General features: G+C 33.5%; 2 protein-coding genes across 2 annotated transcripts in view; both read right to left on the bottom strand.

Moving 5' to 3' along the window:
• Window positions 1–14,181, bottom strand: part of ITCH (itchy E3 ubiquitin protein ligase) — a 120,635-nt gene that overhangs the window by 53,910 nt on the left and 52,544 nt on the right. Inside the window, exons 4-6 of the mRNA XM_063090376.1 lie at window positions 11,836–11,977; window positions 8,030–8,154; window positions 6,969–7,106 (exon numbers count right to left, since the gene is read on the bottom strand). Of these exons, the coding sequence (XP_062946446.1) occupies window positions 6,969–7,106; window positions 8,030–8,154; window positions 11,836–11,977 (405 nt within the window). The remainder of the gene's footprint in view (window positions 1–6,968; window positions 7,107–8,029; window positions 8,155–11,835; window positions 11,978–14,181) is intronic.
• LOC134372999 (small ribosomal subunit protein uS8-like) lies at window positions 9,959–10,385 on the bottom strand. The gene has a single exon (XM_063090389.1). It carries the CDS (start codon window positions 10,383–10,385, stop codon window positions 10,002–10,004), a length of 384 nt encoding a protein of 127 aa, XP_062946459.1. The 3' UTR covers window positions 9,959–10,001.

Here is a 14,181-nt window from a genome sequence, read left to right as displayed (position 1 = left end):
TCAGTAAAAGCATAGGAAAAGCACTACGGCTGGGTTTTTTCCTATGTATACTCAGGTAGGCATGCTGATAACAGCAAAAACAGATTTAGACAGAGAAAGAGAAGGAAACACTATAAATGCAGAAATATGAACTCAAGTTCAAAAGTTTAGGTCCATTTAGTAAAAGATCAATAGTTCCCGGATACAGTCATAGTTTCAAACCGTGAAATCATCACTAAGTTACACAACAGCATACTTAATGAATTCACTAAAAAGATGCTGAGCCATCACTATACTATACCATATTTAGCAAAGTTGGCAAGTGTCTGACAAAGTCTGGAAATACACATTTTAAAAACGGTACAGTTGAATAGATATATAAAATGTGGTATAACTATGCAATGGAAAACTATTCAGTAATAAAAAAGAACTATTGAAACATGCTATGTCATGGATGAACTGCAAAAACATTATGCTAAGTGAAAGAAGCCAGATACAAAAGACTACATATTGTACAACTGCATTTATACGAAATGTCCAGAAAAGACAGATTTTTAGAGACAGAAATAGATTAGTGGTCACCTGGGGCTGGTGGTGGGAACAGGATTTCCTGTAAATGGGCAAGAGGGATTCTATTGAGGGAATAAAAATGTTCTAAACCTGATTTAGAATGATACTTGATCCCTCAGTTATTAAGAAATCATTAAACTACACACTTGAATGAGTGAATTTTGATACATAAAATACAACTCAATAACACTGTTAAAATGGTTTTAAAAAAACACGGTACAATGAAATATATTTTGGCTGTAAAAGGATAAATTTCAGTTTCATAAGAATTCTTTTTACATGGAATATATTCCCTTAAAATGGCTGATAAATGGGATATAAATGAAATCAGAAATCCACACTAAAATAATCAGCATAAGTTAATAAAGTCAATTAGTATTCCACTTTTTTCAAAATTAAGAAAATCATTTGAAACAATCCATTTAAATGTACCAATAACTGCTACTTCTAAACTTTCTTACTACAGTAAAGCATAGTATTTAATCACTTGGGCTCTGAGGTCAGAATGCCCGGATTTGTATCCTAGCTTCATCATGTACTAACTCTGTGACCTTAGAAAAGCATACTTGACTTTCCTGTGCCTTTTTCCTCATGTATAAAATGGGGATAATAATGACACCGACTTCACAGAGTAGTTATGAGAATTAAACATGTAAACATTTAGAACAGTAGAACAGTGCCAGCACATAAGTAGCCAATATTAGCTATTATAAATATTAACTATTATTGTTTCTCAAAATTTACATCTCATTGGCAAAGTACAAACAAGAGCCATTTCTGCTCAATCTAATTTTTTACGTCAATATAGAGTGAAGACGTAACTATGAAACTTATGGCATAAACCATTCATTTAGATCTAATCCTTCGCTTCCAACCACAGAATAACAACAAAAATCGTGACAATCTTATACAATGAATATCCAGGGAGAGAACAATGGCTATACTTAAAGTTTGCGTTTTACAAATGTATTGCTCTTTAAAAATATTCCCATTCCAAATTTCCTCAAGAAAAACTGATCAGATTTCTAAACACACATGGTTTACCCACTGGAAAAGATCTTACCTACTTCATAAGATCTACAAAGATCTCCTCTATTCAGTGAGCTAATCAAAAGGGCCCTCCTACCACAAAATAACTAGCGCCTAGGTAAAGTAATTTAACACACTGTTCCTATTTCCTGGGTGCCTAGCAACCCTCAACACGAATAAACAAAAAAGTAAAAACAGGATGCAGTAAGCAAATGTGAAAAACAAGCTTTCCCATGAAGGCTCTCAAGAGGATAAGAAAGCCTTGGGCCAGCAACAAGGTAGGGGCGCTGAACCAGAGAATGCCACACTAGGCTGGGGTCCCTGGAAAGGAGCTAAAGTGTTTTCAGGTCTGTGGTACACCTTGGCACATAACAGAAGCAAAAGACATTTTCTCTGGAGCAAAGAATCCTTAGACCATTAAGACTCCAACAGAATAAGATCAAATATAAACTTGCAATCTGAGAACAGCAAACACAAGTGAAAATAAGCCTCAATGAGGGAGAAACATATGATCACTTATATTCCCAAAGACATCAGATATTGGAATTATCAAATTGAGAACGAAAAAAAAGCTATGTATCAAAAGAAAATTAATGAGCAAGAAGAAATGAGAAACTATCAAAGACAAGCACCGGCAATTCCACTCCTAAGTACATACCCAAGATAAATGAAAACATATGTCCACACAGAACCTTATACAAAAATGTTTATAGCAACATTACTTACAATTCATATTTACCAAAGGGACATAAGCCAAATGTCCATCAATGAATAAATGGATAAACAAACCATAGCATATTTATACTATGCACTATTAATCAGCCACAAAAAGGAGGTACTGATACATGCTACAATTTGGATGATAAAGAATCCAGACACAAATCACATATAATTCCTTTTATATGCTATATCCAGAATAGGCAAATGCATAGAGACAGAAAGCAGATTAGTGGTTATGAAGTGTTTGGGGGAAGGAAGAAATAGGGTGTTTCTCTGGAGTGATGAAAAAGTTTTTAAACTAGAGAGAGGTGGTAGATGCACATCATTGTGAATACACTAAATGCCAGTGAACTGTACACTTTAAAATAGTTGTTATGTAAATTACACCTCAATTAAAACAATCCTAACAAAAAAGGGACATAGTTGAAGAAGCAATAAATGTTATAAAACTGAAAATGCATGTATCATTATACCCCAGCAATTCTATTCCCTAGTATAAAACCCTACATAGACCCTTGAATATGTCTGTGTACTAACAGACATATGCAACAATGTTCAACTTATCACTGTTCAAGATGGCAAAAATCTGGAAACAACCCAAATGTCCTTTGACGTAAAAATGGATAAACTCTGATATATTCACCCAACAGATTATTATACAGCAGTAAAAATAAATGAGCTACAGATACAAAAATATGGATAAATCTTAAAAGGCAACATTGGTATTTTCATAAAGCTCAAGAAAAAGCACAAGTTTGTATACTGTTTATATATCACAACATAATAAAAATTTTTGAAGACCAAGGGAATGATAAATTCAAAATTCAGAACAGTGATTATTTTTAGTAAGACAGGAAAGAAAATACAGGTGGGGGCAATGGTATTGTTAATGCTCTAATTCTTAAGCTATGCGGTAGTTTCTTTCATGGGTGCTCTTTTATTATGCTGGTTTATGTCTTACATATATTAAATATAAGAACATAAATCAAAGTGCTTTGTAAATTGTAAAAATAAATGAAGAATACAGTAAAGTCTTAGCCGAAACCAACAATGACCATATTAAAGCCCTAATACTTTGATTTTTAAAGTAGCTCTTGTAAAGTATGGTAAAAAAATAAAAATGCGAAAAGAGTTTTTCTGGCTTTTTTGGGAAAGTAAGTTAGTTAACAGTTTGAGCATACATAGAAAAATGTTCCAATGTAAGAATATAAGTCAAATACCATTACAGCAAAGTTTCTCTCCATAAAATAGTTGGTAGCCAGAGCAGTTGAGATCCAGTAACTTCAAATAATACAAGCAAAAAATTCAGGCTAGTTTCTTAGAATTTATTATAGTGGTTAAAAAAACCCCAAAAACCAACATCAATATAGTCACACATGAAAATGTGTATTGTCCCTAAAATTAAATGGGACCACAAAAAAACAAAACAAAAAAAAGTCTAATGCAAGGAAGAATCAAAATGAAAAAGGAACAGAAGATATACACAATAAAAACCAGCGGTCACATGTTCCAAAAACTATCCCTAATTTTAAACACATCCAGAATACACATGGTAAACAATAAAAATCTTTACAAGAACATACCTCTAATTTCATAATTATGAAGTTAAAAGTAAAATGAAATTTTTTTTCTCTTTAAGAAAACTAATGTCTTTGACAATAATACTTTTCAGTTTCTTCTTAGATGTCATATTTGGGAAGATAGCTGTTAACTAACAATCCACTAAAAAATCCATCCCAAAACAAGTAAAAATAGATGAATGGGAAGTTCCTGTGTGAACTCTTGAACATCTGAACAAGCACCCACACTTGATTTGTTAATTCAGATCTGAGGGCTATAAAAATAAGTCTACCTAAATAGCAAATTAAGTAAAGGGCTCTTCCTAGAGACTCATAAAAGCTACTTAACTCTGTATTTAAGTAAAGGAAAATACCAGCACAAAATACAAAATACATAGTTACTTTCTCAGGCAGAGAAACAAGAAACAATATCAAAGAAAACATTACAACAGAGATTCCTAACAGGATATTAACTTCATTCTGGGGGGAGAGGAGGAGGAGGATATAAAGTTCTGTAGTTTTTAAATGAAACTTGAAGAAAAGTGGGAAGAAAAAGAACAAAACAAAACATGCTGAACACATTCTGTTTCACTTGAAAAGGTTTACTTATATAACTGCCACTTGTAGAAAATGTATCCACCAACAAAAAAGAACCAAAATTTTGAGTGTAAGTACCAAAAGAGATAATTACATCTCATCAGGAAAAATCCACAGTATATCTAAACATACAGCAAGCTATTATTTGCTGACTTTTAATACTAAAAATCAGACAGTGATTTATTTTTATAAACATTTAAAAATAATCTGAGAATATTAAAGTCTATGAGAACAGATTTCAAAAAACTTCTGAATGAACATGGTCAGGAAAAGATATCTAAAAATCTGTAACATGAGAAAACATTAAAATACAAAGCAATTTCCCTCCAGTTCTTATCCAACCAAACAATGCACTATGCCAGAAGTTCAATTTTAGTACTAAACTCTAATTTTCATTTCTGGTTTATAAAAAGTTATAGAAATGGAGTCAATCAAAGAACAAGTACAGTTCCCACCACAAATGCTTGTGGGCTGCACTGGGTTTTGTTTGCTTACAATTACTTGTTATTTCACTTAAAGTCCCTAGAGTTTTAAGTGTGAAAGCAACAGCCTATTGAAAAGAAATGACAATATCAACAAGTAAGTATGTTTCAATCTTGACTGTTTTTCTGGTATTAGAAATACTATTTAAATTCTCAGAGCCTCACTTCCTTTACCTGCAAAATGCAGATAAGGCCTTACAAAGTTGTGATGGTTAAACAAGAATATATGTAAATACACCAACACAGAGCCCGGCACATGATTAGCATTCAACAAATGGCAGCTACTGGAACTGTATATGGTAAATCCAAACCTAAAATCCACTGTGACTTCCCAGTTAAAACCTCTCTTTACCTCAAAGAAGTATCAGGTTAAATTCTCACTGTCAATTATTTTCCTACTTGAGTGGAAAACTGGTGACACAGAAATGTCTACTTCTGTTGGAAACACTGTAAAGTCATATGTATATACATGTGTATATATATATGCAGTTTAAATTCTACTCTGAAATATAGACTGACAAGCATTACTTTTGTTAATTATTAAATATTTTGCATTAGTGACAGTTTCAACTTCTAGAGGTAAAAAACCTTAAAAAGTTATGTATACTGAGGATTAGGGCAGTTTAACAATGTAATTTAATTTGTATTTTACCTTCCAGACTTCCGATTTATATACATATACCTATATCTATATCTGTGTACAGATATAGATATTTATGTATGTATATAGAGACAGATATACATAGATGAAGAATAGATAATTTTGGGGGAAGGCAGCTGGTCAGTACAGGGATCAAACCCTGAACTTGGTATTACCAGCACCATGCTCTAACCAACTGAGCTAACCACCAGCCCTTTAAAATTTTTTTTTATTTTTTATTTTTCCAATTTATATATAGAAAAATGTGAACAGTAGTCAATTGAAGTGTCAATTCTGAAGCAGCATAACCATTTCATAAATTTCTCTCTACCCTCACTACCCCAAGGAACCAACCTGGAAGACATACCAGGACTATCTTGAAGGTCCTGCTGCTAAAAAAAAAGGTCATGAGTTAAAGAAAAAGTAGGAAGTCTTCCACCAAAGTAGAAACAGAAGAATAGTAGCACCTGACAACTGCAAAGTGTTTCATAATGTAATTTCTAAGTAAACAAAAAGGTCTTTGTCAGACTAATCAAGGACACCATTAATCCGCTCATTCTTTATCTTGGGGCCTCTGAAATCTACATTTCAAGTTAAAATAGACTTAGCATATTAGTAAGTGATGGAAATATCTGATGTGAATGCACTGGAAAAAAGTTTTACTAAACATGATAGCTGTGCAGCCATTAACTCAGGTGCCACCAGAAACTTCTTTATATCATGGCTCATGTTTGTCCCCCTTTTATCAGCACCGCACTCTCCCGAGTGAGCCACAGGCCGGCCCTGTTTGTCCCCCTTTTAACACAAGGAGTGAATCATAAATTGCAAGATAGATCAGCATACATATAATGAATTAGTTTTGTCATTATAGTAACACAAAAGACATCTCTGTAAGTGTAGCCTACAGAAATGCAAGAGAAATGGCAAGTGGATTTCTGCTTGTACTGGCTGTCTGACACAGTACTAAGAAGGATTTGAAGTCATTTTTAAACTCAACCAGACACTGCTAAAGACAATAAACTATATCAGCCACTGGTGCTGGAGGGCATGTGGCTTCAAACATGCCATATTAACTGCCATCATTGGCCTACAGAATAAACACTTTATAAGTCAATTCATTACTCATATGGCCAACTGTGATTCAACTTTTATTTGGCTAGTTTTACAACTTACAGAAAAATATAAATTTTTTCTATTCACAGAAACAATGTACTAAAAAGAAAATGTTTAAAGTGATCTACGTCTGTTTTTAAAAAAAGGAAATCATATCATTCCTATAATCTGAAAAAGAACAGCAATAATTACATTCAACATATAACAGCAATAATTACATATGACATATTTTACGTAAGAAGAATCATTAAAGACCTTAAACAAAAAGTGATCACTTACTTTCTGAAAATGTAGTTTCACCATTAGTAACAACTTCAGAGTCTAACTGCAGCCCATCAAGACAAATTGACAAATCTCCTATAGTATCTGTTGGCTCTTTGTCACCTACAAGCTGCAAAGTCACAACCACTTCCTCAACTAGAAGAGAATAAAATCACAGAAAAAAATGGTGACTTTTTTTTCCTTTAAGCCATCTTAACTGTTAAAAAACTAATGTCAGAAAAAATACACATATATGTGTATATAAAATGTTTTACTAAACTTCACCCAAGGTTTGAGGACTTTTTATATCAAACCATTGTATTTCAAAAAGACAACAAAATTTCCTAAGGTTTAATATACATAATGTAAAATATTAAATATCTCAATCATTTCATTTATTATATTCACTAAATCCTTGTAAGACTATACAGTATAAAATGAGCTGGCATGACAAAAAGATTACTTAGCAAATATACCCCAATTATCTTGAGTAGAAACATAATTTAAGAATAGATTATATCTCATAGGCCCTAAATGACAATAATAATTCTTGGAAGTATGTTTTAGATAGCCAAGAGGTGAAAAAAAGACTATATTTTAAAATAATGACATTATAAAACAAACTACAAATTTTTATATATCTATGTTATGTACATAGATATACATACATATAAATAAAACTATGACCACCTAAAATTAGTAAATTTAAAAAATAAGCATTTGAAAAGAAAATCTGCCAAAATATTACCGCACATTTGTCTCTCTGAAGTGCAATTACATTTTTTCCTTCATCTCTGCTCTATATTCTAGTTTTTCCATAATTGACTATGTATTACTTTAGTAATATCTACTTACTAAGTAAATAAATATTTACTAAAAATACTGGATCCAAAATGAATGGCCAAACCAAGGTTACTTGAAATGCCTTACATAGTTCAAGACTCTTTTCCCTATTAATTCTATAACCAAGTAAACTAAAAGGAATGAGTGAACATGAGTCATTCCACATGTCTGGCATATGAGTTTCTTTCAGAAAAACAAAGAGCTAGGTATAATTTCTATTACTCTTACATACATACGTTTCATATTGTTTGACTTTAATGTTTCATAAATATCTAATGCAGCAGTTCCCAACAAAACATCAGATTTCAGCGTCTGGTGACTCCACACACGAAAATGTAATTTACTCACAGGGGTAACGATACTAAAAGTGAAAAAAGGGGGAAATATATTATTAAATATCACAATGAGATCCTAAATAAATTACAATTAAGTTTTAATGTCTAAAGTCTTCTCACTACACCCCTTATAGTTTACTGTACAACCAATATGGGCTTATGTTCTTTAATCTTATGAAAACTGTATCTGAATGCTACATACTTGCCTGGTCATTTTCATTTGTGGTTGAACTACAGGGGCAGCTTCACGCACATCCTGTCAACAAAACTAAAACTGCCTATCATAAAACAAAATGTTGGAAAACTAGTTTTCTTTAGTAGTACAAAAGACTGGATTTATAAATTAAATCCTTATATTTTTATGTCAGGTAGTTTGCTGGGCTTGATGTTATTTCACTGATGTTAATCCTCACAGTCACCCTATGAGATGGGAATTATCACTCCCATCCTTCAGGTACAGAAATTGATATTCAGAGAGGTTAAGCAGATTGCCCAAGGTCACACAGCCAGTAAGTGGCAGAACTGTACTTTGAACAAATGCTTGTTATTAAGATTTATATTAAAAAGTTCCTTGGTCAGCTATATAACGATTTCAGGATTACATTAGATACATCAAGTTTCACACTGCTAGAGGCAAAGTGTCCAAGACAATTGCCAAATACAGACTCATTCATACCCTGCTAAATGCCAATCAGAAATGCTATCTGTAATGGTATTTCCAGGGCTGGCCAGTTAGCTCAATTGGGTAGAGCATGGTATTTATAATATCAAGGTCAAGGGTTCAGATGCCCATACCAGCCAGACACACACGCACACACACAATTATGTAATGGTATTTTCCAAAGCAAAGTGGGAAATTTGAATTTGCAATAAACATACAAACTATTTTAGAATCAAGGATTAGAAAAATAGCACTAAATAATCTACCATAGTCCTATGGGTTTAATGCTATAAATGACAAATTCCAGAAATGTCTGACTGTTCTATACTTCATTTTCTCTAAAATGTGATCAAATTTGGGGGGACAAAGAACCACTTTCCTTCTCAGAAGTTTACCTATGCCTATTAACCCTATCATCATATTTCCACCACCATTAAAACAAACTACAAATTTTTATCTATTTTATAAATAGCAACAGGTAGTTTAAACAAACTAAAATTTTTTCACTATCATGTCCCCCTGCTCCCCCCCCCCCCCCGTTTTGGAGAATACAATGTTTTCATTTTCTTCCTTTAAAAATTCTCAGATGCTACTTTCAGGAGAGCACACAGTATATATCATACTTACATTAAGAAAGCATTTGTCTATTACTCAACTGGGAAATCATAACAGGGACGAAATAAAAGGCAAATAAATTTAACTCCACTTTTTTTTTAAATATGAGAGAGGGTACATAAAGTATACTGTCAAAGGTGGTTTTATTTAAATTACTTCAACTCAACTCTAGACAGTAGTCTGGAAAGCCTGCTATATAACAATGGAATCAGTGTTTAAAAAGGTCAGTCTGCTGCAACTTAAAAATTCAGGAGAAGAACCTGAGCTTAAGTTCCCAAACATCTAGGTTCAACCACAACAACTACTATATAAAACTACAAGGAGTTTCTTTTTTCTTAACTTTTAAACCTCTAGGGAGTTCATGGCATCAACAGCATAAGAGCCTCAAAGTACATATCTAGTGAGCACTGACAGCAGTTGGTGGAAATTAGATGAGAATTTAGTCTATTATCCAGCTGAACATCTTTGGCCATTATGGAGGCTGTGACCTTTTATACATTTCACTTGCTTTTTAAAATTTTTACTCAAAAATTTATTATTATTATTATTATTACTTTTTCCACTGAGGCATTTTATTTGTACATATGTATTACATTCCTAGAAAAAGAATCCTAGGATTTTCCCTCCTGTGTGTTTTTGTCTTGCTTCTTCGTGGTCCATGATGCCAGCTGAGGTTGTCAGTACAATGAAACCAAACTGACGTGACGGGAGCAGATTATTCTGCCATTTTTCTAGATCTCTGAGTTGTACATCAAATCGGGGGCTGATCACTCTGCACTTGTTTGACCTGCCTGTGAGGTTCACAACAATTTCCCCAGCTCTGTGATCATCAGTGATTTCAAATTCGCCAATGTAACCATGTTTCATCATCATGGTTAGACACCGGATGATGACTTTTAAGCATGGTCTAATAAGAACCTGGAGTTTGCCTCTCTTTTCAGCGTTGTTGATGCTCTTGAGAGCATTGGCCAGGACATTCATGCACACACCATTATGATGGCACAGAAAGATGCAGAAAAAGCTCAAAAGGTTTTAATTTAGACAATCTATAATGGACCACTAATTAAAAACAAAAGCCTAAGAAACATTAATGTTGAAATAAACACAGATGAACAGCATCAGAATGGTAATTCTGAAAATGGGCCTCAAGATGATATTCAGTAAGTTCTTAAATTTCATTCACTTGCTCAAAATCACTATAAAGCACATCAAGTTGCCCCTAGACCTTTAAAAATCCATGTTAGAGATATAGGTATATCAACTTGTTTTGTCATTTATTAGGAATAAGTACAATCTACAGAAGTATGTATTATGTGAAGAGAAGAGCTTATAATTTCAAATGTCTCATCTCACCATTTAGAAATAAAACTTTTGTTTTTTAATCACTAGATTATTTCTCTAAGGGAAAAAAATTCAAGAATTACAAATATCATGTAATGAAAGCAATTTGTCTATATATGACATGGTAACAACTAGTTACACTTTTAACTACATTTTAATACACATTTGGTCCCCAAAACAAATATACTATATTATTTTAAAATTTATTTGTTGATAAATCATGCCTTTTCTTCTATTTTAATTCTCAAAATTAAAATTAACATGTAATTACTTTTAATGAGTGTTCAATATCTTAGGTTATAATACTAACATTTGCGGCTTCATCAATAAGTGTTGAAATTAAGCTATATCCAACTTCTATGAATTCATACTACAGATAAAAAACACCAACATATAAAGACATATGCACATGGATGTATACTGCAACACTGTTTTAACAGCACAACACTAGTAACCAACTAACCAATTAATAGGGAACAATAGTTTTTATTGAAATAAATCATAGTCCATCCATACTACGGAATATTATATAGCTTCATAAGGGATGTTAGATCTGTATGTACTGAGAAAGATAACCATGATACAAGTGTTAAGTACAAAAACAAAGTTGTAGAATACGATGTATAGTATAACCTTTTTAAAATAGAAAAAAAGACCAAACAAACCCGTGTTGGTTTGTGTGGACACTAATTTAAAACAAAAACTTTTTTAAAAATTAGGTTAAAAAAATAGAGTGAACTACTTATAACCCCCTAATTCAACCCCAAGTTAAGAAAAGGGTTGGTATGAATCTTTCTAGGCCCATGACCACGGGCTCTCCCCGCTGTTGGTCAGTGGCAATAGTGATCCCATCACCAACTAAACTGCAGAAGGTAAAGAAAGAGAGAGACTGGAAAAACAGAGAGGAAAATATCGAAAGATATAAACAAAAAGGAGACTAGAGAAAGGAGTCCTAATAACAGTGGAAAAAAGGAGGAAAAAAAGAGAGTGAGAGAGGAGGAGCAAAGAAAGCAAGTGAGAAACTTTTTGAAGAGTTGAATTTCTGCTCACCTACTAAGCAATACACTGTAGAAAATACTTTTAAACTTACACTGTAAGAGGTTGCTTCCATTTGGGACTGTTTGTATTACTGCATTTTTCAGTCTTCTTTGACTGTCCATCTACTGTGACTTCCACATAAGGACTTGGTCCAAACCAATTCTTTTTATTTTCTTTAAGTTTTGCTGAGATGACTATGTAAAAAAAAAAGGACGAGGGAGACATTTTAATATTTGAGATGTTAATTCACTCCTCAAATCAATTTGATTTAATAAAGATTAAACAGATTATTACTTTTACTTAGAGAAGCAGTTTTGCTTTAAAATATTTGCTAATTTTACTCACTCATGACCTTTGTATTTCCTCCCAACCTAGTAAATAAATATAGGACTTCCCCGCATCATTTACCCAAATTCTCATTGGTAGACTTTCATTGTCAATATCAATAGGAGCAGAACTCAGGTCTTTTAAGAAGTACCTCAACAAACTTAGTCAACAAATATTTGTTGAATGCTAATCATGTGTCAGATACTGTTCTGAACTCTGTGAACAGAGCAGGTAACAGTATAGAAAAGGCCTGGCTCTCAAGGAGATAACGTTCTAGTTACAGAAAAGTCCTTGCAATGAAAAACAGACTGATGTGACAGAATGTGATTTGGTAGTAAGGAAGATCTCTGAGGAAGTACTTTTAAGCAACCATCTAAATGGCAAGGAGCCAGCCTTGTAAAGATTGGGGGGTGAGAAAAAGAGAGCATTCCAGAAAGGCAAAAGAGCTTGGCATATCTGAGGAAAAGTATAGCAAGTACAGGGAAGAATGGTAAATAAATTGAGATGAGGTTTGTAAGCCATGATAAGGAATCTGGATTTTATTCTAATTGTGTTGGAAAGCCACTGGAGGAAGTTACAAACTAAGAGGTTTTTCTTCTTCTTTTTTTTTTTTAGCATCTCATATTATCTCATACTATCTAGGGAAGAGCTTCCTATATTATACACCTTAAGATACACCTTAAGATATGAACTCTTTAGCCTTCATCCTTGCGTTAGTAATCTATGACATAAAATAGCCTTGTCCAAGCCCCCTGGAGGGTATAGTAAGCAGAAGTCTAGAAGAGCACCACGTTTCCCACAGGTGGCAACTCATCAATTCCCCACAGATGAGCTGATCACAGCCAAGGAAGTACTCTACCACCTGAATATCTACTCCAGCAGCAATGTTCGGACAATGCCAGTGCCCTTGGAGTTGCTAGGGGTTTAGACAGCTAGCTGCTACCCAAGAAGCTCAATCTACAGTCCAGTCTAGTCATCCAAGCAGGCACAGTCCCAGGTAGTGATCCTGAATCTCTAACTTCACATATATCAAATACTTCTGTCCTTTTTATGCTTATGTGCCTTTTTGGTGGCATCCAAGCCAGCTGCAAGGTGACTGTTCTTGAATTGCATGCACATTCTATAAATTAGAACTTCATCATTACCTTGAAATACTTGGATAAAAAAAGTCAAATAGGATTTGAAATCAGTATGCATTACCCAAAAAAAATCTGCCAAAGAAAGAAAAAAAAAAGAATTGCAAGAGAAGACTAGAGAAGTAGGCAATATAGAGTCACTGAGAAATTTTAATAAATTTAAAATATTCAATAAATTTACTGGGTGCCTACCACATACATCGAGTATTGTTTTGGGTACAGAGGATACATATTAATACTTAGAGATCACTGTTGGCTGTGGGGAAAAATAAATTGAACGGGAGCTACTGAAGTTATCTGGTCAAGACATGACAGTGGTTTGGACTAAAGTAGTGAACATGGATATGGGGAGGAATAAATGTTTTCCAAGGAGAACCAACAGGATTAGACTGCATGAGGAAGTTGGGGAAAAGAAGCAGTAAGGCCAATCTCCAGGTTTCTGGCATAAATAACTAGATGGAAGATGGTGTCATTTAAAACGATGTAAAAGATCTGGGAAAGAACAAGTTTGAGGAGGGTGGCATGGGCATGGAAATCAAGAGTTTTACAAGGGATGTGTAAAATTTGAGATGTTTATGAGATATTTAAGTGGAAAAATGAAGTAGGAAGTCTTTATCAAAACAGAAAATATTCAAATAGGGACCAGACCTATCTCTGATTAAAATGTACTCTAAAGCTCTATTACTTAACATAGAGCCAAATTTAATCACAGGATTGCCACAGAAAAATATAAAATCCCTATTTTTAATACATTTCTGGTCTAAGAAAAGGTGAAACAGCCCAAACCATTATATGCAGAAGCATATTTCTGGGGCTCTTGTGGCCCTCTGAAATGGATTAAACCTACAACAAAGAGCAATGCAGGCCTGACAGGAAAGAAATGATCTGCTCCAGTGGCTTTTTAGGATTCAAACTTTTAAAAGCTATTTGCTACA

This window comes from Cynocephalus volans, chromosome 1 (genome assembly GCF_027409185.1).
Source record: "Cynocephalus volans isolate mCynVol1 chromosome 1, mCynVol1.pri, whole genome shotgun sequence".
Lineage (NCBI taxonomy): Eukaryota > Metazoa > Chordata > Mammalia > Dermoptera > Cynocephalidae > Cynocephalus > Cynocephalus volans.
The sequence above is the reverse complement of the archived record's forward strand: the minus strand, read 5'-3'. Positions and strand labels throughout refer to the sequence as shown.

Bases quoted from the DNA above. Each gene is read 5' to 3' on its own strand.
- LOC134372999 (XM_063090389.1), bottom strand. From the start codon at position 10,385: ATGAATGTCCTGGCCAATGCTCTCAAGAGCATCAACAACGCTGAAAAG.